Raw genomic sequence first — 27,936 nt, 5'->3', positions numbered from 1 at the left:
ATCTGCCTAGAAATCAGATCCATTGAAACTACTGCCACCAAAGGGAAGACTTGGCTCTGAACTTGGCACAAATGAGGAGAAACCATTGCCATCCATCCTACTGTAACATACTGCCCCACCCATCCTATGTCTAGAGAAGAATTATGACCCTATAGAAGGTTCTGAGATTCTATTGCATGGTTCCAGTGGGGAAAGATTAGACTCTTCAGAAGCTAATAGACTAGAGCAGAATCCAGAAGACCATACATCAGAAGGGAGGTAGACTTTATTGGAGAAAAGGAGGAAACTAAGTAGCAGAATAAGCCAAATTATTTACTCCTGCTTGTTTTTTCTGAGTCCTATTTAATATTAAAGATCTTAATATCTGGAGATTCTTGCAGAAGCCAGGCTAGAAAGATTATTTTCCAGGGCAGTTATGCACATTTATCTATGCACATGGGGCTTAAGAGAAGCACCTGGGCATAGAGAAAAAAAGATATTAAGAACAACTGATAATGTCTATTGATGCTTACTGCCACGTATACATTTCCAAAGGGTTTTGTGTTGGTGAACCATCTATCTTCTGCAGGATGTATATTGAATTTTCCAGCATTATCCCTCTATCCTCACTGTATCCTTACTGAGGCATAAGCATATTCATAGGCAGAAGAATCAGAAAGCCAAGTTTCGTTATGGCCAAATTATAGGAGTGGGAGGGAAAAAAAACAGTTAATTTTGTTCCTGTCTTTTGGGACTCTCAGCTAGTTACTGTATTTTATAAATGGACCCATTTCCCCAATTCATTACATACATCTCTGCTGGTATTTTAGGGAATCTACAATGGAAGAACACAAGGACAATCAGCTAGACTATGAGTAAGTAGTCCTGATTATGCAAAGTCACATCCAAGGACCAAGGTATGAAGCAGGTCTGCTACTGATTCCTCCTTTCATCTTCTAGTCTTGCTCTCTCCTTCAGCTCCTATCCATCTGTCCTCCACTGTACTCTGCCCCAAATACCCCTTGGCCTCCTGAAGTGACAGCCATTGCAAAGCCCCCATCCAAGCCAGCCCTTCACAAGGTAGGAATTTCTTTTCCAAAACCGTCCCTTGTGCCTATTCAATACATATGCCCCTCTACGTCATTATCTTATTTCCAGTTAGTCATTTTAGAGACAAACCAATTAATTCAATGAATTAATTCATTTTCAAGAAAACGAAAAGTTTATTGAGAGCTTCCCATGTGCCAGATACATTTCTAGACTACACTAGCATTAAGTTACCATTATTTCATTCAAATTTACTTCAAAAATGATACCTGCATTCTTGAAAGTGAAAACCTGGATTACTTCTGTGTGTGCTTAATGGAGTGACTCCCATAGGATATTCTCAAGCTTTCTAGTAGGCAATAGCAGAGAAATTTTCAGTTGAGGGGAGGTAGGAAAAGACTGAAGCCCTAACTGCTGGTGGAAACTTCTTGTGGTTCTGCATAAACCTGTGTCCAATCATAAATTATGTACCAGCTTCCTGACTAAATGTACTTGATAAAAGTGTACTGCATGAGCAGCTTTTGTGAACAACTTGAAAATCATTCTCTCCAATGCAAAAGGCTATTTAAGGAAGCAAAACTTCTCCTGGAACCACAGTGGAGGTGCACTATTATACTGAGCACTCTGGCCAAGAAAGACCTCCTTTGCTGAGTTAAGAATTATTGAAACAAATTGTACAGCATGATTAAGAAATGTAATTTCCTAAAAATGAAAAAGGAAAGGTGTGCTCCCAAAAATAGCCAGGCTAATGAGTTATATGTCTTCTAGATATCCTTTTTGGCCCAAAAAATTAGTGATCTTAAGATAACTGGCCCTTATTCATTTTGGGGGCTGAGCCTACAGGTCAGAGAAAGTGGAAATCTTAAGACTGGTCCAGTCAAAGAGGAACATTAACAGTTTGAACATGGACCTTGAAAGGGATATGCAGAGAATAGATGAAGCAAATCAGGAACTGCTTCTCAAAATTCAAGAGAAAGACAATGAGATTCAGAGGTGAGTATTGGGGTTTCATGTGGGAAGTTCCTAATCCAAAGAACTGGGAGGAGAAGAAACAATTGAATTTTCCAGCTTTTTCTAGAGCCTTTATCTTTTTATAACAAAGAAGTTTCTTTTTCATTCTTCAGTATTTGTCTGTGGTTCAAACCCCTGAATAATACAGCAAGTTTCAAAGAGAATCCTAAGGACACCTGGGTGGCTCAGTCAATTAAGCATCCAACTATTGATTTCAGCTCAGGTCATGATCTCGTGGTCATGACCATAGGATCAAGCTCCTCATCAGGGTCTGTTCCGACAGCATGGAGTCTGCTTGGGATTCTCTCTCTCCCTCTGTCTCTGTCCCTCAACCCACTTAATTTCCTTCTCTCTCTCTCTCTCTCTCTCTCTCTCTCTCTCAAAATAAATAGACATTAAAACAACAACAAAGAAAATCCTAAAAGAATGAAAGATACTCACCTGAGCTGGAAGTACATTGGGGTGTTTGATGTGGTAATCGGGGGAATCTTACTTTTCTTGTCTTTAAAGAGATTCTGATCCTAAGGATCCAGGAAAGAAAGGGTTTCCAACTTTAGATTTATATTTATTGTCATCAAAGTACCCTTAAAACTGACATGTGTTTTATTATTTCTAAGGCTGTCAGTTCCTCATAGTGTGTGCTTGCATCGTCCAGGATGGAAGGTGAGATTGCTCACACCAGAGACTTGGCTGAAGATGAAGAATGGGAAAAGGAGAACCACACCATGATAGAGAGGGAAAAAGCCTTGCAGGAGCTGGAAGAAGAGACAGCCAGACTTGTAAGCAAGAATTAGGGAAGAGCTTGGTGTTCCTGGGTGGTTCATTTGGTTAACTGTCTGAATCTTGACTTCAGTTCAGGTCACGATCTTGCGGTTCATGAGTTCAAGCCCTGAGTCAGGGTCTGCGCTGACAGTATGGAGCCTGCTTCGGAGTCTCTCTCTCTCTCTCTCTCTCTCTCCCTCCCTCCCTCCCTCTCCGCCCCTCTCCTGCTGGCTCTCTCTCTCTCTCTCTCTCTCTCAAAATAAATCAATAAACTTTTAAAAAAATGTTTAAAAAAGCAGGGAAAAGCCAATTGATAGGGTTGATTCCTCCTCACTGTCAGAAACAACAGTTTCCCCTTTTTACATACAAAGTATAGTCAACTCAAAAGTCATAGCAGAGTATGTCCTTGCAAGGAAGGGGATGTGTGAAGGGTAGGGTGTCTCTGGTAATATTTAATATTGGGAAGCCAGGGATGTGGTCATCTCAATCCCTGGGAAGTTGGTGTGTATGTATGGAGATCAAACCACAGGTCCTTTACCTGACATTATGCAGGAAGGTACAGTTACTGTAGTAAAATATCACTGGGGTAAAATAAAGAACAGTCAACCAAATCAAGATGGTGGTACACAGATGCACATTTAAACTCTGCTTCGTCCTCTCAACAGGATAGGAAGAATGAGACTCTGGTCCACAGTATAGAAGAACTTCAAAGAAAGGTGACATGGGGCTTTTGTGTTCCCTGGTGTCCCCACAGCAGCACCACTCATCAAAGAGGCAAGGGAGGGCAAATAATCACAGAAGATCCCACATGTCAGAGAGGCCTGTGCTGGGCGTGGGCACTACTACTAATCCACTCTCCTGAGGCTGAGTCTCATGACCAAAGTGCCATGGATTATCCCTGCAAGTGTCAAATTGAAAGAAGTGGATAGGGCATCCCAGGTATTCAGTGATCCCATAGGTTCTTCATTCTATCACAAGGAAATTGCTTCCAAAGGGATTGACTGGGACCTCTGTGGTCCCTTCTTCTTTCTCCAGGTATTCCCTCTACCTCAACTGGTCAAAATACAGTGGATTTCTTTATGATTCCCCTACTTTCTGACCCATGCCCACAGGCCTGAATAATTTGGCATGGATTAGGGGTTCAGGGAAGTACTCCTGCTTTGAGCAGCTTTGGTGGCCAAAACTAGTGAGAATAAATGGAGGTAGATTAAAGATGTTCCCAAAGACACCAAATATCCATCAAGGGACCATTTCCTAGCAGCTTTGATCTGGGCCAAGTTGTCTCCCACACATCAGAGAATGTCTTTGTCTGCTTTATTTTTTTTATTTGATATATTTTTTATTTGAAATGTATTTTTTCTGTTTGAAACCACAGCTTACAAGGAAATCACATAAGGCAACCAAGTGTGAACAAGAAGATCTAAAAGGAACCCCAGAAGAGTCAAAGGTAAACAAAAAAGCAATCTCAAATGGGTTTGGTCTGCGTGACCAGGAAAACAAGTCTTTAAGTGGAAACAATTGTCAAAGTTGGGATAAATTCTTTGTAGTTTCAGCCATGCCTGATTAAACCTGGGCTACTAAATGCTGAATTCTCCTCTGCCCTTAGTAAGGGCTTTCACTCTGAAGCCATATATTTTGTTCTCTTTCCATCAAAAAGAGGGCACAAATGCACAAATACATAACATTGGAGGTAGTTGAAGTCCCTCATTTAAATCCCAGACCCAGAGGTACTTAGTGTGATATATGAAGTTGAGCAATTTAATCAGTTCCTCCCAGCCTCAGTTTGAAAACTGAATGAAATTGTGTATATAAAATATTCTTTTTTTGGAGTTCTAAAACATTAAAAAGTCACAATTTTAAGGTGATTATTTAAAAGTATGGCAGAAGCATATGCATGAATTCATATAGAGGCAGAGTTTGGACTTGTAAATCTACTGTGTGCTAGGTAATTTACACACCTTGTCATTGACTCCAATCCAGCAAAGGATTCATTCAACTGGTCATTCAAGTATATAGTGACCTCTAACTGCTAAGTGCATCATACAGGGCTTACCATTTCCCTAATTGTGTTTCACAGTTAAGCACCTGAGCACAACCATAACCCATCTGATCAAAGATGCAAGATTTAGAGATCTTTTTTTTCAGAAGGCAGATTCAATTCTTATTGATAATTTCTGTAGGAATATGTCTTTGTCCTTGCCTTATCTAATTTTTCTTTGCTTCTTTTTATGATGTTTAAGTTTTGTTTGTTTGTTTGTTTTTTGTATTTTTTTTTAGAAATCTCTGCACCCAGTGTGGGGCTCCAACTCATGACCCTGAGATCAAGAGCCACGTGCTCTTTTGACTGAACCACCCAGGCCCCATCTTGCTTTTTTTAATTGATACTTATTTTTATATGTGTCATTTAAGAACAAGCAAATTAAAGAGCAGAAAAACACACTGTCCCTATCTTTCAATCTCTTTTGCTTCTTAAGCCCCACATGTAAGCCCATACTTAAGCCCATACTGTGTGTATGAAGACTCTGAAGATATAGACACATTTAAAATAGAAATCGAGGGGCGCCTGGGTGGCGCAGTCGGTTAAGCGTCCGACTTCAGCCAGGTCACGATCTTGCAGTCCGTGAGTTCGAGCCCCGCGTCAGGCTCTGGGCTGATGGCTCAGAGCCTGGAGCCTGTTTCTGATTCTGTGTCTCCCTCTCTCTCTGACCCTCCCCCGTTCATGCTCTGTCTCTCTCTGTCCCAAAAATAAATAAACGTTGAAAGAAAAAATAGAAATCGAAAATGAAAGAATAGAGAATTACTGCTCTATGTTCTGGTGGCCAAATTAGCATTGATAGACATAAAAAAGAGGAAGTCAAAGCCTTCAAGTAAGTTGTTTGGGCATGACTATCCAGGACACTTATCTGGAAAGAGAGAAATCAGGAGCCTGTGTGTACATGGGGAATAAACTTGAGCTAAGACTAGAAAGGAGCTTAAAGCTCCTTGATTATCCTAGCCATAAAAGTGCAGAGATTAGAAGACTGATTTTCTTCCTTCTTCTGCCCAAAATAAGTTTTGCTAACAGCAAGTCTGCCCGAATCTAGCGGTGACACTTTAAGTCTGGCTATGCTGGCCACGTCAGGTGAGCTGATTGTGACAGACTCCAGACAGAGAGTTCCTGGCACAACAATGGCCATTATTTTCCTGGCAGCCATCAGCCCAGCCCTAAAGAGTATTATTAACGCTTTGAATCATTCCCTTTTGTCCACCTATTTTGAAGAATTCTCACGTTGTATCTCTAACTCTATGAAATATACATTATCTCTTTTGCTTCTATTCCTCTTGCATGCTGGTGATCAGTTGAGCAGTTTAATAGGACACCCACCTCAACTCCTTGTGACTCAGGCCACTGTCTTTAAAATACAGCCCATAGCACCTTTGGCTGTCTGCCCCTAAATGTAATTGACTGGTGGGGAAAAGAACTGTTAGAAGAGTCCAAATGTGAAAAAAAAAAAAAATGGTAGCTCAATGAAAGTGGGAACAATAGAGCTGAAAAGGGAAGAGAGGAAAGCCTGCAGTATGTCCCCTCTGCTTACAGAATATACCCCAAATGCATCTTTTCCTCTCTACTACTATTACACCACCCTTTTGCAAGCCACCATAACCCCTCACCTGGATGCTAAAGCAGCCTCCTAACTAGTTAGTCCTCCTGCCTTTATACTTAGACCTAAACAGTCTACCTTCCACACACAGAAAAGATTATTCTTTAGAAAGAAAACAAGCCAGGGGCACTTGGGTGGCTCAGTCAGTTAAGCGTCCGACTTCAGCTCAGGTCATGATCTCAGTCATGAGTTTGGGCCCCGCATTTGGCTCTGTGCTGACAGCTCGGAGCCTAGAGCCTGCTTCGGGTTCTGTGTCTCCCTCTCTTTCTACCCCCTCCCCTGCTCTCTTTCACTCACTCTCACTCTCTCTCTCTCTCTCTCTCTCTCTCAAAAATAAACAAACATTAAAAATTTTTTAAATAAATTTAAACAAGAAAGAAGACAAACCAGATTGTATCTTTACAACTTTAGGCTTCTCACTGCAATTAGAATAAAGAACCAAACTCTCCAGAAGCTATAAGGGCCTATTGTAATCTCTTACATGTCTATCTTTCCCCACCTCATTTCATTCTTACCAATCGCCCCTAAGCTCCAGCCACGTAACATCTTCATACACACCAAATTAGTGCTACTTCACACTAGATTCAATTCAAGTGTCCTCTCATCTCAAGGTTGACTCCCTCCATTAAAAAGACATCTAAAATTGGTCCTGACGCACTTTAACCACCTGTGAGATAATGTTTGTGATCCCATTTCAGAATGGAATCCTGCTTTTACCTGGCTGAGTTACCAGTCTCTTTCCCTTTCTATAGGCTAAGTTAAAACAGCTGGAAGCTTCCTGTGCAGACCAAGAGCAAAAGCTGACCAAGGTAAACGACAATAACTTCAATGTTCCTTCTCCCACAGTAAGGAAAACTTGATCTTTGGTCACAAGATTTGAAGGAATGTATTACATCATGGCAATACAGTCCCCCAGATTACCTTCTCTTTTCACATTTTTTACAGAATATTCTCCATAATCTATACCTTCTATGAATTAGTATCTATTTTTCTCCCAACTGTCCCCAAGTAATTTCCATCGGGACTGTAAAGTACAGCCTGTTCATCCACAAAAAAAAAAAAAAAAAAAAAAGGCATGGTTTCATACATACAGCAAATACATATTTAGAACAATTAGAAAAGCACATTTAAGGCCTGGGGCCTAAGAGGAAACAAGTATACTACTGTTCTTATAGCAACCTACTGAGTAAAATTTAAGACTGAATTTTGACTTCCCAGGTAATGGAAGACTATACATTTGTGGCACAGCTCTGTGAAGATCAGGCCCTCTGCATAAAGGTACAGTTTCTCTGTAAAGGGATAGTAATGTGTTTGTTAAGGTACAGGATGAAGTGAAACCAGGCTTTTCAAAGAACACTGCAACAATTTTAATGCTTCAAGGTGGCATTACAAAGGCCTTTAGGGAGGATGACACTCTACCACTAGAATCATTCTATTACTGCCCTCATCTCCAAAGCTCTGAACTCTTAAATTAATAATGAGCACTTTTCCTGTTCATAATCCCAATAACCACAGGGACCTGCCCAGTGGTGAAGTGCAGTAAGAGATCTGGAGTAGTAGGGGGCTGGTGGACTGGGAAAGGAGACAAAATGGCAGTGGGAATACCAAACATTCACATGACAATGCTGTAATACATGGTTATTAACAGCAAAAAGCACGTAAGGCTTCTAGCAAGTAACTGTGGTTTCTTTTATTTCTCTTTGAAGAAGTACCAGGAAACTCTGAGGAAAATGGAAGAAGAACTAGAGACTCGGTTCCTTGAGAGAGAAGTGTGAGCTTTGACAAACAAAGGAACATCCTGGTTTTAGTGGTAACCCCATCTCAGCCGGAGTCAGAGCAAACATTTCTCTGACCAATTCCTATTTGGAATTCAGTGAGCCCCAACACCACATAACTTTCCTCTCTGTTAGCGATCTTGTTGACCCCCGCTCAACCACATCTATTTAAAAATGCAGGTCCTTCTCCTATCTTTCTTAACAGACTGCAGAAACATACCTTCCTTCATAATTGTAATCACACTGTCAATTATTCAGGTTTATATTAAGGGCAAGAACATGTGCTTTAAAAACGGTCAGGTGCCCGGGTGGCTCAGTCTGTTGAGCATCTAACTTGGGCTCAGGCCATGATCTCTGGTCTGTGAGTTCAAGCCCTGCATGGTACTCTGCGTTGACAACTCAGAGCCTGGAGCCTGATTCTGATTCTGTGTCTCTCTCCCTGCCCCTCCCCCGTTGCGCACTCGCTCGCTCTCTCTCTCAAAAATAAACATTAAAAATTTTTTTAATTAAATAAATAAAATAAAGTACAGTAAAATAAATAAAAAGGGTTAGTGGTCTGGCACCCTGATAAAATGGCCATTCCTTAAATTTTATAATAAAGGTCTTAAAATTAACACCATCCTCACTTCCCCAAAATGTATGGAAATTCAACCATATGGGATAGGCATGAAACTAATCTCCAGACACAAACTAGGTCAATCATATTATGAAACGCAAACTGTATACTATATTAAACTATGAACAATAAAATTAGAAATTAGAGTAAGAGAAAAGCCTCCCCCCTCCCCGCAAAAAAAAAAAAAAAATACTCCTTGAGTATGTCAAGAGTCTAAATAGTGAGAAACTAAAACCAAAAACCTCACTTCCATTCCCTGACCCTCTTTAAAATTTAAATCTTAATTCACATGGGAAGTATTTCCATGTATTAAATATTTTGGAGTCTTGGGATTAAGAGAAAAAGACCTAGGCTTCATACAGCCTCTAAATAGGCTAGTCCACATTGTGGCCTGGGGGCCAGGGCACCAGGACTTAGAGGTCCTTATCCCTAATGGACACCTTCAAGTCTCCTGAGATCCTTTCTGAACATTAAGTATGGCTTCATTACTAAGCCAAGATTTTAGAACAGGACTACCCAATGGAATTTTTTGTGCTATCTAGTATGTAGCCACTATGCACCTATTGAGTACTTGAAAGATGGCTGTTGTGACGGAGGAAGTGATTTTTTTTTTCATTAAATGTAAACAGCTACATGTAGCCATTGGCTACAATAGTGGACAGTATAGCTTTAGAATATAAAACTTCTTTAAATAACCATGATGTAATATGAACGTTTAAATGTACTTTATTCAATTCCCACCTTGGTTCTTTCTCTCCTAGGTCAAAAGTCTTGAGCATGAATTCTGCAAGAAAAAAGTGTAACAGCCAAAATAATAAGGTAACCATTTCAGCCCACTTTCAGCTTTTCTCAGGGTCATTACCTTCAAGGGAGTTTCCAAAACACTATAAGCCACCAGACACATACCAATCTTCTCATGTGCATTTTCCAAGAATAGTAGCACACATAATTCTAAAGCATTCCAACCCTAAACATACAAAGATGCTATGGGACAATGGTCTCTCTTCTCTCAGAGCCATGCAAATGACTTGTTCTCAAAGAAACTAGCCTCAGACCTCACAGAGTTTAGAATGGAAGCAGGAAGAAATATTAACTGAAGGAACACTCTTGTGGAGAAGAGGCCAAGACAGGACACATATACCACTCCTCCCATCTCCCATAATCACAATGGTCTTTCCTGGTGATCCCAACAGGATCCCAAATTTCTCACTACACAGAGCACCAGGGCATATATCAGAATTAGCCCATGAGTTAAAACATGAGAAGTCATTACTTCTTTATGTAACAGCTTCAGTGTCTGTTCATTTAACATCATGATGTCATTAGCATATATGCAACGGTCTAAAGGACACAATTGGATTTAGAGCATCCTCTTGGCCTGCTTCGTGTCTTGTGGTGGCAAAAAGATAAACTTCCATAGACTTTAATTTTTTAACTTATATTGGCTTTAGAGCCAAAATTGACATTCACCAGAAACTTTATCATTTAGATACATAGTCTTCATAATTTCAAAAAAAAATAAGTATTTTATTCCTAAAAAGCAAATATCAACAATCATCTATTGTCGTTGGGGTCATCCAGATGTTTGGGTATGTATTAGACCGTGTTCACAGTGACCATGGTTCCCATTATTCTGAACAAGTTATTTTGGCCCCAAGCTTGCATATTATACAACAACCAACAGCAACAAAACTCCTGAAATTAACTGGACTCCACCTCTCTAGAACCAAGCTTGGCATGCTCCCTGATATACCCCATCATCTATTCTCACTGACTAATCAAAGTATTCCTTCTCACCATCTATCAGAGAAAAAATCTTCCTCAAGATTACCAGAGTCCCATGATGGTTCAGTGACCTATGATGTCTGAACAACCTTTACAGCCTGCCTGAGCAAATGACCAGCTGGCATGCTGCTTAATCTCACTTAAGCTAGGGAACAAAATTCGTAACCCAGAAAATTTCTTTCTAATTCCAATTCTGTGAGCATCATTTTCACAATTTTAAAATGTGATTGTACTTCTTCATTTTTATCTCACAAGCAAGCTAAAAGGAAAATGAAATAGCTGAGAAAATATTTTGGAAGAGAGATGCCACAGAAATCCAGGAAATATCCTCATCTTTATATTTTTAGAACTCTTAAAACTTCTCTTAGAATACATTTGTGTGGTTTTCATAGTCTGTAAACTTCTTTAAGGGTTACTGGTTAAGCAGGAGGTAAGGGTGTAATGTGAATTCAAAGGACCGAGGTTCCAAGTCTGGCCCTGCCACTTATTAGCTGTATGACCTTACATACAAAAAAGGGCAACCTACCTTGCCTTTTCAGGCTTTCATTCATTTCTATCAATATATTAAAAAGTAATACAAAATTACACATACATACAAGCAAATATATACGCTTGTCTCTGAAAATTCCATCTGTTTATGCATATAAAAAATTTCAAGACATTACCTAAATGTAACATTAACTAATGGCTCATTGAATGTTATTTGACAGTGAATGGTAGATTCCAGAAATTGCTTATTTATTAATGTCTTTCCTTCTCCCAGGATAATTCTCTCCAAAACAAGGGAACTTGGTTCTGTAAAAGGTAAGGATACACCTTTGAGTAAACTTCCTGGAAAATGGGGAGTTCCACTTAGCCATCCTGGCAGACAACAAAGTCTAGACAAGGAAACCCTTGTAGACATACCCACACACATACCCCCAGAGTGAAGTCAACAAACTAGTGTCATTGATGACCAAGTTTCTCACTTCTAACGTATGACTTCCTCATCCCAAGGCAATCCCTAATCTCAATTTTCCAGTTTCAGAAGCTAATAGGCTAGTAGTAATCAGAAATAAGAACTTTATTACCTAAGATAGATGTGGCAAATCTCATGCTTATTCCTTTTTCCCTTTAATGATTTGAATTAGCTTGATGGATCTGGCTCCCCAATAACATCAAGATTGGAAATGGGGATCCTTTTTATGATTCTTAAAATGATTGGATTTTCACACTATTGTGTGAGATGTGTCCCCCGCAAACTTAATACAATGTCAACATGTTACATTAGAAATACTAGAGAATTGTAAATCCATGTATACCCCTACTTAACAGCAAATGAGAGAAAATGATTATGAAAGAGAGATCACACTCAACAGTACCCAGAACATAATTCCTCAAAAATACTTGTTAAAATGAGTAAGAGCTCAAGATTCAAACAACCGAGCAGATATTAGTCCTGAGGGAATCACTGTGATAGCAAAGTAAAATTGGCACTCATGAAGCCCCTGCATTTGTAAGAAAAGGTCAGATTATGTTCAATATAATTTATTTAAGAAGGCAAAGAGAAACGTATATTCAAAGTGGCATGAAATATGATTTAGACAGAGTTCCATCAAAATGGTTAACGTAAAACTATTGATGCTTAAAGGTCAGCTTCAATTGTCTGGACAATTTGCTCAAGGGGGATACCCCTTCATTATTACATATTCAGATATCCCTAAATACAATACTCCCTGAAAGCTAGCAGAATTTCCCTAGAATTCCAAGGCTGCCTTCGCCTATAATTTGACACCAGTGTTTAGCGTGAAATTACCCGCATGGGCTCCCAGGGTAAGAAGTATCTGCTTTAAAAGAGGGTTGGTATCCTGAAGAGAATCTGACAATATCCTAAAAATCTAGCTTATCATATCAAACTAGAAGGGTCTTTCTCTTGCTCTGCTCCAATATCCTATGGGGCACTGGTATATTGGGCACTGACTCAAGAGATAATAAAGGTAGATTATGCCTAGGATTTTCTCTGGGAAAAACATCCCAGAACTTTCTTATGAATACTGTATTCAGCTTCAAGGAGAATACTAGGAAGAGATTTGTAAACGTTTTCTGATTCTAATTCTGACCAAGATGTTATACTATAATGGATCCTAACTCCTATCACCAAGACCAATTATTGATGAGGAACGGGCTGTTTTTGACTGGTGGATGGAGGTAGGTAGTGAATTGGTGCTGCCTCAAGCAGCAACCTAGCACAATTGGGTAAGGGTTATACAGGAAGGAAAAAAGTAGAAATTTGCTTGTGCAAATCATAGTAAAACCACAAGGTCAAAATAATTCATCAGTTTAAGAAAAAATCAAGACCACTATAAGGGGAATTTACAGAAATTCATTAGGAAACATTAAAAGTAACATGAATGAAAGAAGAGAAATATAGTGAGATAATCATAAATACATCAATTCTCTTCAAATGATAAGCTCATTTCAATTCCAACCAAACTGCCCAAAAGATTTTTCATTAAATTTAATAAAATTATTCTAAAAATACACTGGATATAGAAGAGTAAATAACTCAAAAATAACCTGGACAATTTTAAAGGAGAGCAAAGAGTGGGGAACGTGCCCTTCCAGTTATGAGGACTTACTTTGAAGCTACATTAATTACAATAGTGTAATACTGTCACAGGAATAAAATCAACCAATGAAATAGAAACAGGGCATATATGGAACTCTGATATGTGACAGTGATTGTATGTCACAGAGGAAAAGAAGAATTGTTCAATAAAGGTAGGGGAGGGGTGCCTGGGTGGCTCAGTCAGTTAAGCGTCTGACTCTTGATCTTGGCTCAGGTCATGATATGAGTTTGAGCCCCATAGCGGGTTCTGTGCTGACAGCATGGAGCCTGCCTGGGATTCTCTCGTCTCTCTCTGCCCCTCCCCCACTCACGTTGTCTCTCTCTCTCTCTCTCTCTCTCTCTCCCTCTCCCTCTCCCTCTCAAACATTAAAATAAAATAAAATAAAGTAGGGTAAAAATGATTATTCAGATGAGAAATAATGAGATTGGATCACATTTAAATACACACACACACACACACACACACACACACACACACACACACACTATATTTAAAAAGCAAGGCCAGATATGTTAAGGACTAAATGTCCAAAAAGAAAAAAAATCTTTAAAAATTGACATTAATTATCTACTGCCACATAACAAATCATCCCAAAACTTAGTGTCTTCAAACAACAAACATTTATCATCTCACAATGTCTGTGGATTAGGAATCTGTGAGCCACTTAGCTGGGTGGTTCTAGCTCACCATCTGTTATTAGGTTGCAGTTAAGATGTTGGCCAGGGGCACCTGGGTGGCTCAGTGGCTGAGCATCTGAATCAGAGCCTGGAGCCTGTTTCATATTCTTTGTCTCCCTCTCTCTCTCCCTCTCTCTCTCTCTCTCTCTCTCTCTGCCCCTCCCCAGCTTGTGCTCTTTCTCTGCAAAATAAACAAACATTTACCAAAAAAAACTTTTTTAAGATGTTGGCCAAGTTAGAGTCATTAGAAGGCTAGACTGGAGGATCTATTTTCAAGGTAGCTTACTCACACACTGGACAAATGTTGCTGCTTGTTGGCAGGAGGTTTCAGTTCCTCCTTACACAGACCTCTCCACAGGACTGCTTATGTATCCTTCCCAGCATGACAGCTGGCTTCCTCCTGAGAGGAAAGAGGAAGCTGCAATGGTTTTAGTGTGTAATCTAGGAAGTCATACACTGTCACTTCCATGATACTCTATTCTTGAGAACCAAGTCATTAAGTCCAGCCCACAGTACAAGGGAGGAGAGTCTCTTAAAGGGCAGAATATCGAATAATGTGTGGACATATTTTAAACTAGAATACACTGCTAGTAGAAAATAGGAACATCTGTTAGGCCTGGATGTAGGGAATGGTTTTTTTGAATAAGACACAAAAACACTGGTTCTAAATAAAGATTAATACACTAGACTTTATTAAAATTAATAACTTTTGTTCTAACACCTTAGAGAAAATAAAAGTAATAAAGTAGAGGGAAGATATTCACAATACACACAATGTAAAAGGACTGATATCAAGATCATATAAAGAACTCCTACGAATCAATAAGACAAGCCCAAACAACCTACTAGATAAATGGGCAAGAGCAGACATGTAAGACCTATGAGCAGATGTTCAGCATCATTGTTCATCAGGGAAATGCAAATTAAGACCATTACTTTACACACATTTGGCACAATTTTTTAAATCTGATGATATCAAGTGTTAGAGAAAATATGGACCCACAGAAACACATACCCTGCTGATGGGTTACAAATTGGCGCAAAATACTTTGGAAAACAACTCTGCAAAACAAAAAAATAAAACATAATATAAAAGAACAAGATCATTTCAGCCAGTGATAAACACTAAAAAATCAAACATGGTGATGAAAGAGAGAGTACCTGGCTAGCCAGAGTATGGGAAGGAGCTGCCTTTATAAGGGGTTGTTGGTAATGAAGACAACACTTAGTGGGAGACATCTGAAGATCAAAAAGGAGCCAGACATGCATTTAGGCATAAGTTTGATTTTGTTCCTGGTTTCCTAACCTCTGGTTAACAGTTTCTTGACTTTCTCTTTTCAGGTTTTTTCAATATGTCTTTTCCACCACCCTATTTTTCATCAGACTGCTGGGCTACTTGTTTTTCCACATATGTTTTATAAATCCAGATCTCCTTATCAACACACTGCCCAAGATATTGAGCAGGGGCATCCTGTGGAAGCTAAGATGCTTCCTCTTTCCATCTCTCACACTTGAGACAGAGGACATGTTACCCCACTGATACATAAGAAATAACCTTGAGCAAAAGAAGACAAGTGGTGTCTGAGTCTGTAGACTAAGAGACGGCGGAATTTGCGGAGGGAAGAGGTATCCTTCAGCTCTTCCCTTCAGGTCTGTCTACTTGATTATCTTCCATCTCCAGTTGTCTTTCCAAGATTGATCTTGCCCAGTAGAAAGCTCTGTCAACAGATTTCTAGGACTACAGGATAAGCTAAATAGCACAAGACAGTAAACAAACTAGACTATTTGGGAAACAATGTCACAGATGCTCAGCAAAGTTAGAATTGATATATTCTTCTAGAAAATCTTTAAAATCTGAGAGACTGGATCCCTGCAATGCAGAAAATTGCTCACTACTTATATTAGATCTCTTTGGTTATAAGTGACCTTAACTTAAGCTAATTTGTAAATTCACAGAAAAAAAGGGGGGGGGGGCAGGGGTATTGCCTCATGGAACTAAAAATCTGCGGTTTCTGGCATGGCTGGGTCCAGGAATCTCAAAGCAATGCCACTGGGATTTCCCCACATTCTCTTTGCATTGGTATTCTCCTTTTAGTGGAAAGATCGTGCCAACAACCTAAATCCCATAGTACAAGATTAGCAGCCTTGGTAGAATGAAACCATCTTTTCCAATAGCTACAGCAGGCAATTTCAGAGAAACTGCCTTAGCTGGGGTCAAGGGCCTACCCCTGCCCCAAACTCAGTGTGGCCTAAAGAATGGGAGTGCTCTGATTGCTCAGATTCAAGCATGAATCTGTGAAATCACATTTCCAACCTCTTATAAGGGATAGAGGAGGTTAGGGGGGAAAGAGTTAAGGAAGTTAACTCCACCTAAACTCAATGAAATGTGTTTCTGTAAGAAAAAGGGCCTCACTTCCCTCAAAAAAAAGAGAAAGGGATACTGAGCAGGCAAAAGCAGATGCCCATTTAATCACTAATTTTAGCTTTACATGTAAACAACCAACTTGATCAATTAAACAAATTCTTAAAGCTATAGTTCACTGCATGTGTCTTCCTGCCAATAAGAACCACAACTTCTCAAGATCATAGATTGAGATACTGAAAAGCCATTGGAAAAAAACAAAAACAAAAAACAAACAAAAAAACACCTCGGTAAAAAAAAAAAAAAATGTACACAATTAGGTTTGTAAGGCTAAAGCAAGGATTCTAAACTAAATAGCATAAGACTATAAACTGCTTCAAAACTTGGGATAACATATAATCAAACCTCTTATTTTTCCAATTAATTGCTGAAGCATCCACGTGCCTTATTAACATGATATATTCAAACTCCCTCTTGAAGCTTCCCGAGCCTCCTAAATTCTCCAGAGCCTTGACAGCATTGAAATCCAAGAGCAGGGAAGGGTCATTCTGCCCTCCACACCAGCAGGGAACAAACATAAAAACCCCTTAATTCATTGCCTCTTGAGGCCACACAATGTCAACACTGACAATTAGTCCTACACAGGGTGATCAAATAATTTACCCTCCAATTCGAGACACATGTGGGGTGCCTAGGTGGCTCAGTCAGTTGAGCAGCCAACCTCGGCTCAGATTATGATCTCACAGTTTGTGGGTTTGAGCCCCACACCAGGCTCTCTGTTGTCAGTGCAGAGCCAGTTTCAGATCCTCAGTCCCCCTCTCTCTGCCCCTCCCCCATTCTCTCTCTCTCTCTCTCTCTCTCTCTCTCTCTCAAAAATAAAGTCAGCATTAAAAAAATTGAGACACATGTGATAATAGAAAAGGTCACCTTTAATTATGCCAGGACAAGAGAAATCAAACAGAACCATCTCAACAGACCAAGACCTAAGATTGCCTCATGTGCAGTCTAAGGCCCTGCACAGTGTGTTTTGCTGAAGGAAGTACGTCCTATGCTTCAGCGTTAAGTTCAGCCAAGGGTGCCTATGCTTAAGGTCCCAGTGCCAGAGTTCAAGATGCATCTCTCCTTCTATTCCTATACGGAGCCCTCTGTTCCAGTGTCAAGTTCCTAAAGGACCAAGATTGATTTTAGTTTTTGCCAGCCTCACCCTTGCCTGCCTAGGAAACCCTTCAGTCTAGGAAGTCAACCTACTCTCAGGACACCCACAATGGGTGGGTGAGTGGGAGGTGAGAGGGCCAGTCTGAAGTCTTAATACTCAAAATACCAAGGGAGGCCCCAAGGAGCACACCTTCCCTTCCAGGCATTTTTCAGGCTTTTCTGGAACTTCTGCCCCTAGAGAAGAGAAACCTTTATTTACTAAAGTCAATATTCAATATGCCATTCTTTTCTACAGTCAAACCTGGGTTTTCTAACTTAGTATCAACTGGTCTGTTTAGGCAACATTTCTGTACATCTACATTTTAAAAATAATCATTCCTCAAAATGATGAGGTCATATTGCTCAAGATTTGAGAGCAGAAGGAAAAGGAAGAGAAATGAGAAAAGGAAGAAAAAGAAGTTAAATCCCTAGTTTTGTACAGTGTTGGGGACATAAAGAAGACATACCATCTGTCTTTGGGCAGGTGAAAAGAAGAGACAGATTATGTGCATACATGATGAGTCCCACAGCAGAAAAACAGAGGAGGGAGTAATGCCCCATGCCTATGTCCAATAGGAGGGGACATCAGATCCAAGGATGATGCCAGCCTGAGAGGAAGAGTAAGAGGCCAAGCACTAAAGCTGACCATGTGTCAGCAAAACCGTTCTGCTGAAAAGCTAAAAACATCTTTTACCCTAGATGGATATTTTAAATAGAAGTAACCAGATTGAAATACCATAAAATTAAACAACTCTCTTTCTTGACAAATTACCTACAATAAGTAAATTCTTTCTTAATCCCAAGCTTCAAAAAAAAAAAAAAAAAACCCAAACCCTTTTCTCCTGGCAATTATTAGAGTAAAAACACAAAACACCTGCAGACAGTACACATAACTGAGTTATTTACCCAGCACCCACCATGTCAATAAAGGTCTGCACTGCATGCAACATTTATTCCTACACTGAATGGCACTGGAATTTTAGGATCCAGCGGAATCTGGCAGTTTTCTTCCTACTGGGTGGCCATGCCACATTGAATTGGATTTCATTCTTGGCAGAAGAAAAAGATCAGGTTGGGCCAGCTCCCATTTACCCCACCGCATGATAAAGCAAGAAATCCACACCTTCTAAATGCATGAATTTGAAACTCAATCATGAAAAAAAAAAAAGAGTACTTTCACACATTGTGGTTTGAGTCATTTATTTTAAGAGAATTTTTTTAAAGTTTTCTTTCATGCATATTTCATTATTCACTATATTTTCTCTGCTGTAGCCAAGTGGAAAGATGCTGAAAAACAGCTCAAAAGTTATTGTAGGGGACACAAATCCCTAACACCAGCTTGAAATCCACAGAATTTCTCTGTTTGTTGTTTCAGTAAAGGTAAATGTTGACTGTATTGTTTGGGGTTATACCCAGAATGCAGCAGCTGAGAGAATTCAGAGCACGGATGTTTACTCAGAGGGTAAAGAAAGCCAGCAAGGAAAAAAAAAAAAAGGTAGAGAAACTCAGGAAAACAATTTTCATCATGTAATACCATAACTGGAGGAGATTCTGTTGTATTTTAGATAATTTTATTAAAAAGGTGGAGGAGGAGGAGGGAAGGAAGGGGCAGAAAGGGGAAAGAGGAATAAAAAAAAAAAGAAAGGAAGGAAGAAAAATAGGTTGATCCCCTACTAGTATAGTATATACTAGCTGGTTTGTATGCTATATGCCTTTATCTCATCACAGCTAGTAACTATGCTTTCTGAGAGTGGTATCGAATTTTTGATTTTATAATTCTGAGAAACAGAGTTCTAAAAGCTATGGTTAAAATCAATGGTTAAAATCACTGTTTTAAAAGTTCTTTCCATTAAAGAGCAAAACTAGTAGAAGCCCTACGCAGTGAAAACAGGAAGGGGTCATTCATATGTAATGAGGGGTCGGAGCCTGCCTAGAAACAAGTACAGGGGAGGTAAGTGGCGGTTACTTCCCCTGCTGAATATTTACAGAAGAGACTGGCTGTAGGTGCAGCAGTTCTCAGTGTCTTAATCATCAGAGAAAGCAGACCATCTTGCTTTGGCTCTGGAACAGTGTGCCTCCCTCAGGATTTGACTGCGGCCACAAGGTTCCCTCAGGAACAGTAGAGGGCACTGTTCCATGGTGTCTGCAGGATCTCCTCAGAAGCCATTTCTTTCCATCGGTAAAGTACACCCCTATTGGATGTAGAAAGGGGAAAGAAGGTCCACAATAGTAACAAATCTGTCCAATTTTTCACAGATTCATAGGCCAGAGTCAGGTTTGAACATCGAGCACTGAGGATATAGTATCCTATCCCAAGGGCTGAATCACTACCTACAATTACAAAATGCCTAAAATCTTCAGAATGTGTGTCTTGAGCGGAAGGATTTCCTTACAGTCTCTGCCCACCATGAAACAGGATTCCACACTTTGATGAATCCCCAAAATAGATCTCACTCCATAGTGCTACTTATATTGAATGCTATAAATATATAAATTTAAGATTCATGGCTGGGTGAAATACATAAAGGGGATTAAGAGCACACTTGTGATGAGCTGAGTAAGGTAGAGAATTATTGAATCACTGTATTGTACACCTGAAACCATTATAATACTGTGTGTCACACGTCAATTAAAAAATAAAGATTCATGGAGACACAGGTAAAGGACACATGTCGCTTATCACTTTAAAAACTAAATCAAATCCCCCTTTGGTCATGTTAATATTTCCTTTTCAAAGACTTCCCTCTTCCCAACTCTTCAGTCAATCTTTCTCTTCTTCCACACAACTTGAAAAGAAATGGCTACTAAGAACCATTCAGCTCTCCCTCTCAGATTATATTTACCACTCAACAAAACCAAAGTTCAGGAGTTAACCTGTATGGTAACCTGAATACATTCTACCACATACACTAACATATATCAGCAAACCCAGAAAGACTCTGCCAAGACAATCATCTGGCCCTTTTATAGCAGACATGATATTAACAATCATAAATTCCATTTACTGAGTGTATATTACGTGCCAGCACTTTACTAAGTGTTTCACTTGCACTACTGTATTAAACACAGTTTTCCAAAGTAGATTATTATTATGCCCAGTATACAAATACGGAAGCCAGTTCTGAGTTGAAAAAAAATCAGAATCTGTGCCTGTGTCTCGCTCCAAGCTTGGACTATAAAACTTCTGTTGTTTCTGACATCAGACATTGACCACACAGCTAGCCAAGGAGAAGGTGGGGCATAGTCCAGAGTGGGTTGTCCACCCACCTGTCAAGGGAGAAATCTCAACCATGGCTGCAATTATATAAGAACTAGCCACCAGGGAGACTCTCAGACAATTCATAGATTCACAGAATTGGCAAGGAATTTAGATATTGCTTTCAGGCCCAGTGAGGTACTTTCCTCCAAATCACACAACTAATGACAGACCAGGATAAGAATCTAGTCTCTTGAGTCTTTTTTCAGTGGCCCTTCTAGTAAACTAGCATTTCCCAACTCTTTATAGTGGGGCACTAACATAATGGCGATTCTTTTGCAATTGTTATTTAAGCATAAAATCAACTGTACCCTCCTGTCTTCTAAGGTAAAGTCATAACTCTTAACTCTGGGGAAATAAGCCTCCATATTTCTCTCCCTGCTCTTATAAAAACTAATAGGGAAGGGGAGAAAAGAAAGGGTAACACTTGAAATACATGAACCTTTTTTTAGGAGAGCACATTAATAAATCTTGAGTTAAATAAAGTGTGAATTGTGGGGGAGTGTTAAGTGCTAGAGATGAAATGCTCTTGATAATAAAATACAAGGAATTTTATCACATCTGGAAGGAGAAGAAAGAGAGAAAGCTGAGTAACATGAAGACACAGTGAGCTCCAAGTTCATGGAAATGGATAAGAGACTTTCAGAAGACCAGAAAAGCTAATATTCAATTTTAGATTATCTCCTAAGTGGTGCTGCAATGTATACCCCCACATGCTTCAATCACCAGTAAAATTTACCACACAGAGTTGTAGGTATTGCCTCCACAAGTTGCCTTTTGGTGACTCTTACAAGTGAATTTTGGGAGAAAAGCAATTATGTTTGACTCAAGTCTGAGTCAACACTGGATCACAGCTAAAGAAACAGCCTTAAGTTATAAAATGGAAAAGTAACTAGCAGAAAAGTTTTGCAAAGGTCCTCAGGAAAAGGACAAAAATCAGTACACACATGGAACATGGAAGACGGCAAGAAAGGCAATCTTAGCGTCCAAGAGTGGGTAGCTCCTGGTGACACGTAAATTATAGAAGAAACTTCTACATCTCTTCTTTCCAAGGTTCTCTCCAAAGAGCCAGACCAATGCCAAAGAGTTCTTCCCCTATGTTTTCTTCTTGAAGTTTTATGGTTTCAGGCCTTATATTTGAGTCTTTTGAGTTTATCCACTTTGAGTTATTTGTATACAGTATAAAGATCCAATTTCATTCTTTTGCATGTGGATATCCAGCTTTCCCAGCATCATTTTTTGAAGAGATTATCCTTTCCCCACTATGCACTCTTGGGACCTTTATTGAAAATTAGTTGACCATATATGTATGGGATCAATTCTGGGTTCTCTATTCTGTTCCGTTGATGTATATGTCTGTTGTTATACCAATACCATGCCATTTTGATTACTACAGCTTTGTAATACAGCTTGAAGTCAGGAAGCGTGATGCCTTCAGCTTTGTTCTTCTTCATCAAGATTGCTTGAGCTATTTGATGTCTTACGTGGTTCCAATCAAATTTTAGGGTTGTTTTTATTTCTGTGAAAAATGCTATTGGAATTTTGATAGCAATTTTATTGAATCTGTAGATTGCTTTGAATATTAATTCTTCCACTCCATAAACATGGGATGTATTTCCATTTATTTGTGTCTTCTTCAGTTTCTTTCACTGATGTTTTGTAGTTATCACTATACAGATCTTCCACCTCCTTGGTTAAATTTATTCCAAAGTATTTAATTCTTTTCAATGCTATTTTAAGTGGGATTGTTTTCTCAATTTCTTTCTTGGATACTTCATTGTTAGTACACAGAAACACAAATGATTATTTATGTTGATTTTGTATCCTGATACACTACTGCATTTGTTTAATAGTTTTAACAGATTTTTGGTAGAGTCTTTATTAGAGTTTTCTATATTTAAGATCATATCCTCTGCAGAGACATTACTTATACCTTTCTGATTTGGATTTCTTGATTTCTTTTTCCTGCCTAATTATTCTGGCTAGGGCTTTCAATACTATAGGGAATAGAAATAGTAAACGTAGGCATATTTGTGTTGTTCTTAATGTTAAAAGAAATGCTTTCATCTCATCACCATTGAGTATAATGTTAGCTGTAAGTTTGACATATATGGCCTTTCTTAGGTAGAGGTATATTCCCCCTGTACCCACTTTGCTGCAAGTTTTTATCATGAATGGATGATGAATTTCATCATTGCTTTTTCTACATCTACTGAGATGAAAATATGATTTTTATCTTTCATTTTGTTAATGTGGTGCATAACATTTACTGATTTATATATATTGAAATAACCCTGCATCCCTGGAATAAATCCCAGCTGATCATGGTGTATGATCCTTTTAATGTCCTGTTGAATTTGGTTTGCTAGCATTTTGTTGAGAATTTTTTCATCTATGTTCACCAGGGTTTCATCCTATAATTTTGTTTTCTTTTAGTGTCCTTGTCTGGCTTTGGCATCATAGTAATGCTGGCCTTGTAAAATGAGGTGGAAGTGTTCCCTCCTCTTCAATATTTTGGAAATGTTTAAGATGGATTGGTATTAATTCTTCTTCAAATGCTTGGTAGATTTCACTAGTGAAGCCATCAGGCCCTGGATGCGTCTTCATTGGGAAAGTTTTGATTACTGATTCAATCTGCTTACTTGTTATTGGTCTGTTCAGATTTTCTACTTCTTCATGACTTAGTCTTAGTAAATTGTGTATTTCTGGAAACTTGTCCATTTTTTTCTATGTTATCCAACTTGTTGATATATAATTATTCATATTTTTTTCTTATCATTCTTTGTGCTTCTATGGTGTCAATTGTGATGCCCTCTCATTTCTTTTTTTGTTTCTTTGTTTGTTTTTGAGCTGGGGGAGGAGAAGACAGAGAGAGGGAGAGACAGAATCCCAAGCAGGCTCCATGCTTAGGGTGGAACCTAATGCAGGCTGAATCACACGAACCATGAGATCATGACCTGAGCTGAAATCAAGAGCTTAACCAACTGAGCCACCCAGGCACCGCTTCTCTTTAACTTCTGTTAATATTTAAGTCTTTTCTCTTCTTGGTCTAGCTCACGGTTTGTCAATTTTGTTTATTTTTTCAAAAACCAACTCTTAGTTTGGTTGATCCTTTTTACTGTCTTTCTAGTTTCTTTTTTTTTCATTTATTTCTAACTCTGATCTTTGTTATTTCCTTCCTTCTACAAACTTTGGGTTTAGTTTGTTCTTTTTCTAGTTCCTTAAGACACCAAAAGCACAGACAACAAAAGGGAAAATAAACAAGTGGTACTTTATCAAACTAAAAAGTTTCTACATAGTGAAAGAAGACCATCAGCAAAATGAAAAAGCAACTTACAGAATGGAAAAATTTTTATAAACAATGTATCTGGTAAGAGGTTAATATCCAAAATATTAAAAGGAACACTTACAACTCAATAGCAAAAAGCACAAATAACCCAATTTAAAAATGGGTAAAGAAGGGGTGCCTGGGTGGCTCAGTCCGTTAAGTGGCCAACTTCAGCTCAAGTCATGATGTCAAAGGTATGAGTTCAAGCCCCGCACCGGGCTCTGCGCTGACATCTCAGAACCTGGATTGTGCTTCAGATTCTGTGTCTCCCTCTCTCTCTGCCCCTCCCCAACTCATGCTCTGTCTCTCAAAAAAAAAAACAAAACTTTTTTTAATGGAAAAATTTTTTAATGGATAAAGGACCTGAGTAGACACTCCTTCAAAGAAGACATACAAATGGCCAGCAGATGTATAAAAAGATGCTCAGCATCACTAATTCTCAGGAAAATGCAAATCAAAACCACAATAAGTTACCACCTATGCCTATTAGGATGGCTATTATCAAAAAATCAAAAAGATAAGTATTGGTGAGAATATGGAGAAAACGAACACTTGTATACTACTCATGGGAATATAAACTGATACAGCCATCATGGAAAACAGCATGGAGAGTCTCAAAAAAAATGCAGACGGGTGCCTGGGTGCTCAGTCTGTTAAGCATGCTCGTTTTTAAAAATATTTTTTAATGTTTATTTTTAAGAGAGAGAGAGAGAGAGAGAGCGCGCACAAGTGGGGGAGAGGCAGAGAGAGAGGAAGGCACAGAATCTGAAGCAGGGTCCAGGCTCTGAGCTGTCAGTACAGAACCCAACGCAGGGCTCAAACTAACAAACTGTGAGATTATGACCTGAGCTGAAGTTGGATGCTTAACCAACTGAGCCACCCAGGCGCCCCAAGCATACGACTCTTGATTTTGGCTCAGATCATGGTCTCACGGTTCATGGGTTCAAGCCCCACATTGGGCTCTGCACTGACAACGCGGAGCCTGCTTGGGATTCTTCTCTATACCTCTCTTTCTCTCTGTCTCACTCGCTCTCTCTCTCTGCCCTTCCCTCACTTACATACTTGCGCACTTGATCTCTCTCTCAAAAATAAATTTTTAAAAAATTTAAAGAAAACAAAACAAAAACTAGAACTTCCATATGATCCAGTAATTCCACTTCTGAGTATATATTCAAAGGAAATAAAATCACCATTTGAAATAGATATCTGAACTCCCATGTGCAATGCAGAATTATTACCAACAGCCAAAATACAGAAACAACCTAAATGACCACTGACAGATGAACGGATCAAGAATAGATAGATAGATAGATAGATAGATAGATAAATATGTACATACATACATATACATATAGATATACATCTATGGGAAGAAAAACAAGTGGTACTTTATATACATATATATGTATATATATATATCTATATATATACATATATATGTATATCTATCTATATGTATATATACATATATACGTATATCTATATATACACATATATACGTATATCTATATATGCAATGGAATATTATTCACCCCTGAAAGACAGAGAAGGAAGGAAGGAAGGAAGGAAGGAAGGAAGGAAGGAAGGAAGGAAGGAAGGAAGGAAAGGAAGGAAAAGAAAGAAAATTTGAGATAAAACTGATGAATCTGAAAGGCATTATGCTAAGTGAAATAAGCCAGACACAAAAAGACAAATATTGCATATTCTTACATATATGTAGAATCTTTTAAAAAAGAAAAGAAAAAAGTTGAACTCAATAACAAAGAGTAGAATGGTGGTCTGGGGCATGGGGAGAGAGGGGAGATTTAAAAAAAAATAGTCAGAAAAAGCCCCCCCCCCCATCAATTTCCCATCACACAGAAGGCAAACCATGTGGAAAGGTTATAGAATTCCACCAGATTTTAATTATGAGGTTGCAGGGGTTTTAATTTTTCTTCCAAAATTAGAATAATTTTCCCTGGCTTTTATTACTGAATTCCACGCTCATAAAAATACTTTAATGCAAATGAACCAAAATTCTATGATTTTTTTTTGTCTTCTTTCATCCAAAGCGCATAATATTCATAAGTTTCTGTTGGAGTTCTAGCAATACACTGTAAATTTTTTGAAGTTCTATGAATACAGGAAATGCTGTACTCTACCATGGTAAAGAAATACTTTTTTAGAAACTTAAAAATTCCTGGGGTGCCTTGGTAGCTCAGTCAGTTAACTGTCTGACTTCAGCTCGGATCCTGATCTCATGGTTCTTGGGTTCGAGCCACATCAGGCTCTGCGCTGACAGCTCAGAGACTTGAGCCTGTTTCAGATTCTGTGTCCTTCTCTCTCTGCCCCTCCCCTTTCGCACTCTTTGTCTCTCTTAAAAATAAACATCAAAAAAATTTTTAAAAAAAGAAACTTAAGAATTCCTTTTCTTTAAGAAAATAATCTATTTTTAAGAAAATAACCAAGTAGGTTGACTTTCTCACCTTTACAGACATCACAAAGAATCATGAAAACATGAATTTCAAGGAAGAATAATAACCCATATTACCTTAGGTCCCCTTAACTTAGAAACTATGTTCATTCAGATGTGTACAGACTCAAGTTTTGACTTGCTCATTCTTATTAAATGAAACGTGGCTTCTTCTATCCAGCTACCCTGTTATCTCCTCTAAAATCAAATTGTGTTTAAGACTATTTATTTAAAATATGTCCTGAAGGGTGCCTGGCTGGCTCAGTGGGTAGAGCATGCAACTCTTGATCTCAGGGTTGTAAGTTTGAGCCCCATACTGGGTGTACAGATTACTTTTTAAAAAAATTTTTTTTAATGAATTAAAATATGTCCCGAAACTCAGTTTCTCACTAATTCACATTAGCCTTTCCAAAGTTAAACCAAATTTTACTACATTATTTATACAAAGAACATGACTTGGTTAGAGTCTTTTCTACTCAAGAAATTAATCAATAAGAAAGTATTATGCCTTAATAATCCTTCAGCTTCCAAAACTTGTAGATATTGGGGGCTAGAAAAAGCCACCAAGATAATTGAGTCCCAGAGAAATTAAGTGAATTGCCTCAGTTTGTATAGATAATAAGTATTAGAAGACAGAACTCAAAGAATCACAGAAAACTCAATTATAAAAAATAAAAGATTTTATAGTAGTAAAATACATGTAACATAAAATTTAACATTTTAACCATTTTAAGCGTACAGTTCAGTGGTGTTAAGTATATTCATGTTGTGTACATCCATAACCACCATCCATCTCCAGATTTCTTTTCATGTTTCAAAACTGAAACTCTATACCCATTAAACAATAACTCCTTATTCTTCCTCCCCTTACCCCCTGGCAACCTCTATTCTTACTTGGTAGGTCTATGAACTTGACTACTTTACCTCATATAATTGGAATCATACAATATTTGTCTTTTTGTGACCAGCTTATTTCATTTAGGGCAATGCTCTCAAGGTTCATCCATGTTGTCGCATTTGTCAAAATACCCCTCCTTTTTAAGGCTAATTAATATTCTATTGTATGGATATACATTTTATCCATCTGTCAATGGACACTCTATTTGTTTCTACATTTTAGCTATTGTAAATAATGTTGCTATGAACATGGATGTACACATTTTTTTTCAAGACCCTGCTTTCAATTCTTTTGGGTATACATCCAGAAGGAGAATTGGTGTATCATATATTTTTAAATTTACTTTTAATTTTAAGGAACAGCCTTAATGTTTTCCATAGCATCGCACCATTTTAGATTCCTACCAAGAGTGCACAAGGATTCCAATTACTTCACATCCTTTCCAACTTGTTATTTTCTGCTAGTATTTTTTACATAATAGCCATCCTAATAGGTGCAAAGTGATATTTTTTGTTTTTTTGATTTGCATTTCCCTAAAAATTAG

The 27,936-nt window shown here is 38.5% G+C and overlaps 1 protein-coding gene across 4 annotated transcripts; it reads left to right on the top strand.

The window, feature by feature from the left end:
• The first annotated feature begins 177 nt into the window (after nucleotides 1-177).
• TMCO5A (transmembrane and coiled-coil domains 5A) lies at nucleotides 178-15,882 on the top strand. 4 transcript variants are annotated; one of them, XM_045450081.1, is made up of 12 exons: nucleotides 178-258; nucleotides 810-854; nucleotides 1,870-2,019; nucleotides 2,693-2,816; nucleotides 3,465-3,515; nucleotides 4,175-4,246; nucleotides 7,193-7,249; nucleotides 7,659-7,718; nucleotides 8,147-8,211; nucleotides 9,593-9,650; nucleotides 11,380-11,420; nucleotides 15,244-15,881. In XM_045450081.1, the coding sequence occupies exons 2-12, from the start codon at nucleotides 820-822 to the stop codon at nucleotides 15,440-15,442; spliced, it is 912 nt and encodes a 303-aa protein (XP_045306037.1). In that variant the 5' UTR covers nucleotides 178-258; nucleotides 810-819; the 3' UTR covers nucleotides 15,443-15,881. The 4 variants fall into 4 exon arrangements, with proteins under 4 accessions (XP_045306037.1, XP_045306035.1, XP_045306036.1 ...); XM_045450079.1 differs by lacking the exon at nucleotides 178-258 and adding an exon at nucleotides 269-571; XM_045450080.1 differs by lacking the exons at nucleotides 178-258; nucleotides 3,465-3,515 and adding an exon at nucleotides 269-571 and having other exon boundaries at nucleotides 15,244-15,882.
• The last annotated feature ends 12,054 nt before the right edge of the window (nucleotides 15,883-27,936 follow it).

The sequence above is a fragment of the Leopardus geoffroyi genome, chromosome B3 (genome assembly GCF_018350155.1).
Source record: "Leopardus geoffroyi isolate Oge1 chromosome B3, O.geoffroyi_Oge1_pat1.0, whole genome shotgun sequence".
Taxonomy (NCBI): Eukaryota; Metazoa; Chordata; class Mammalia; order Carnivora; family Felidae; genus Leopardus; species Leopardus geoffroyi.
Note: the sequence above shows the minus strand (reverse complement) of the source record. Positions and strands in the feature narration are given on the sequence as shown.

What these genes read in the sequence shown, in the direction of transcription:
- TMCO5A (XM_045450079.1), top strand. Translation starts at nt 495, where the DNA reads ATGTCTATTGATGCTTACTGCCACGTATACATTTCCAAAGGGTTTTGT. An exon ending in AAGAAGAGACAGCCAGACTT is followed by an intron (nt 2,817 to 3,464) that starts GTAAGCAAGAAT and finishes TCCTCTCAACAG; the next exon opens with GATAGGAAGAATGAGACTCT. An exon ending in GTAACAGCCAAAATAATAAG is followed by an intron (nt 9,651 to 11,379) that starts GTAACCATTTCA and finishes TCCTTCTCCCAG; the next exon opens with GATAATTCTCTCCAAAACAA.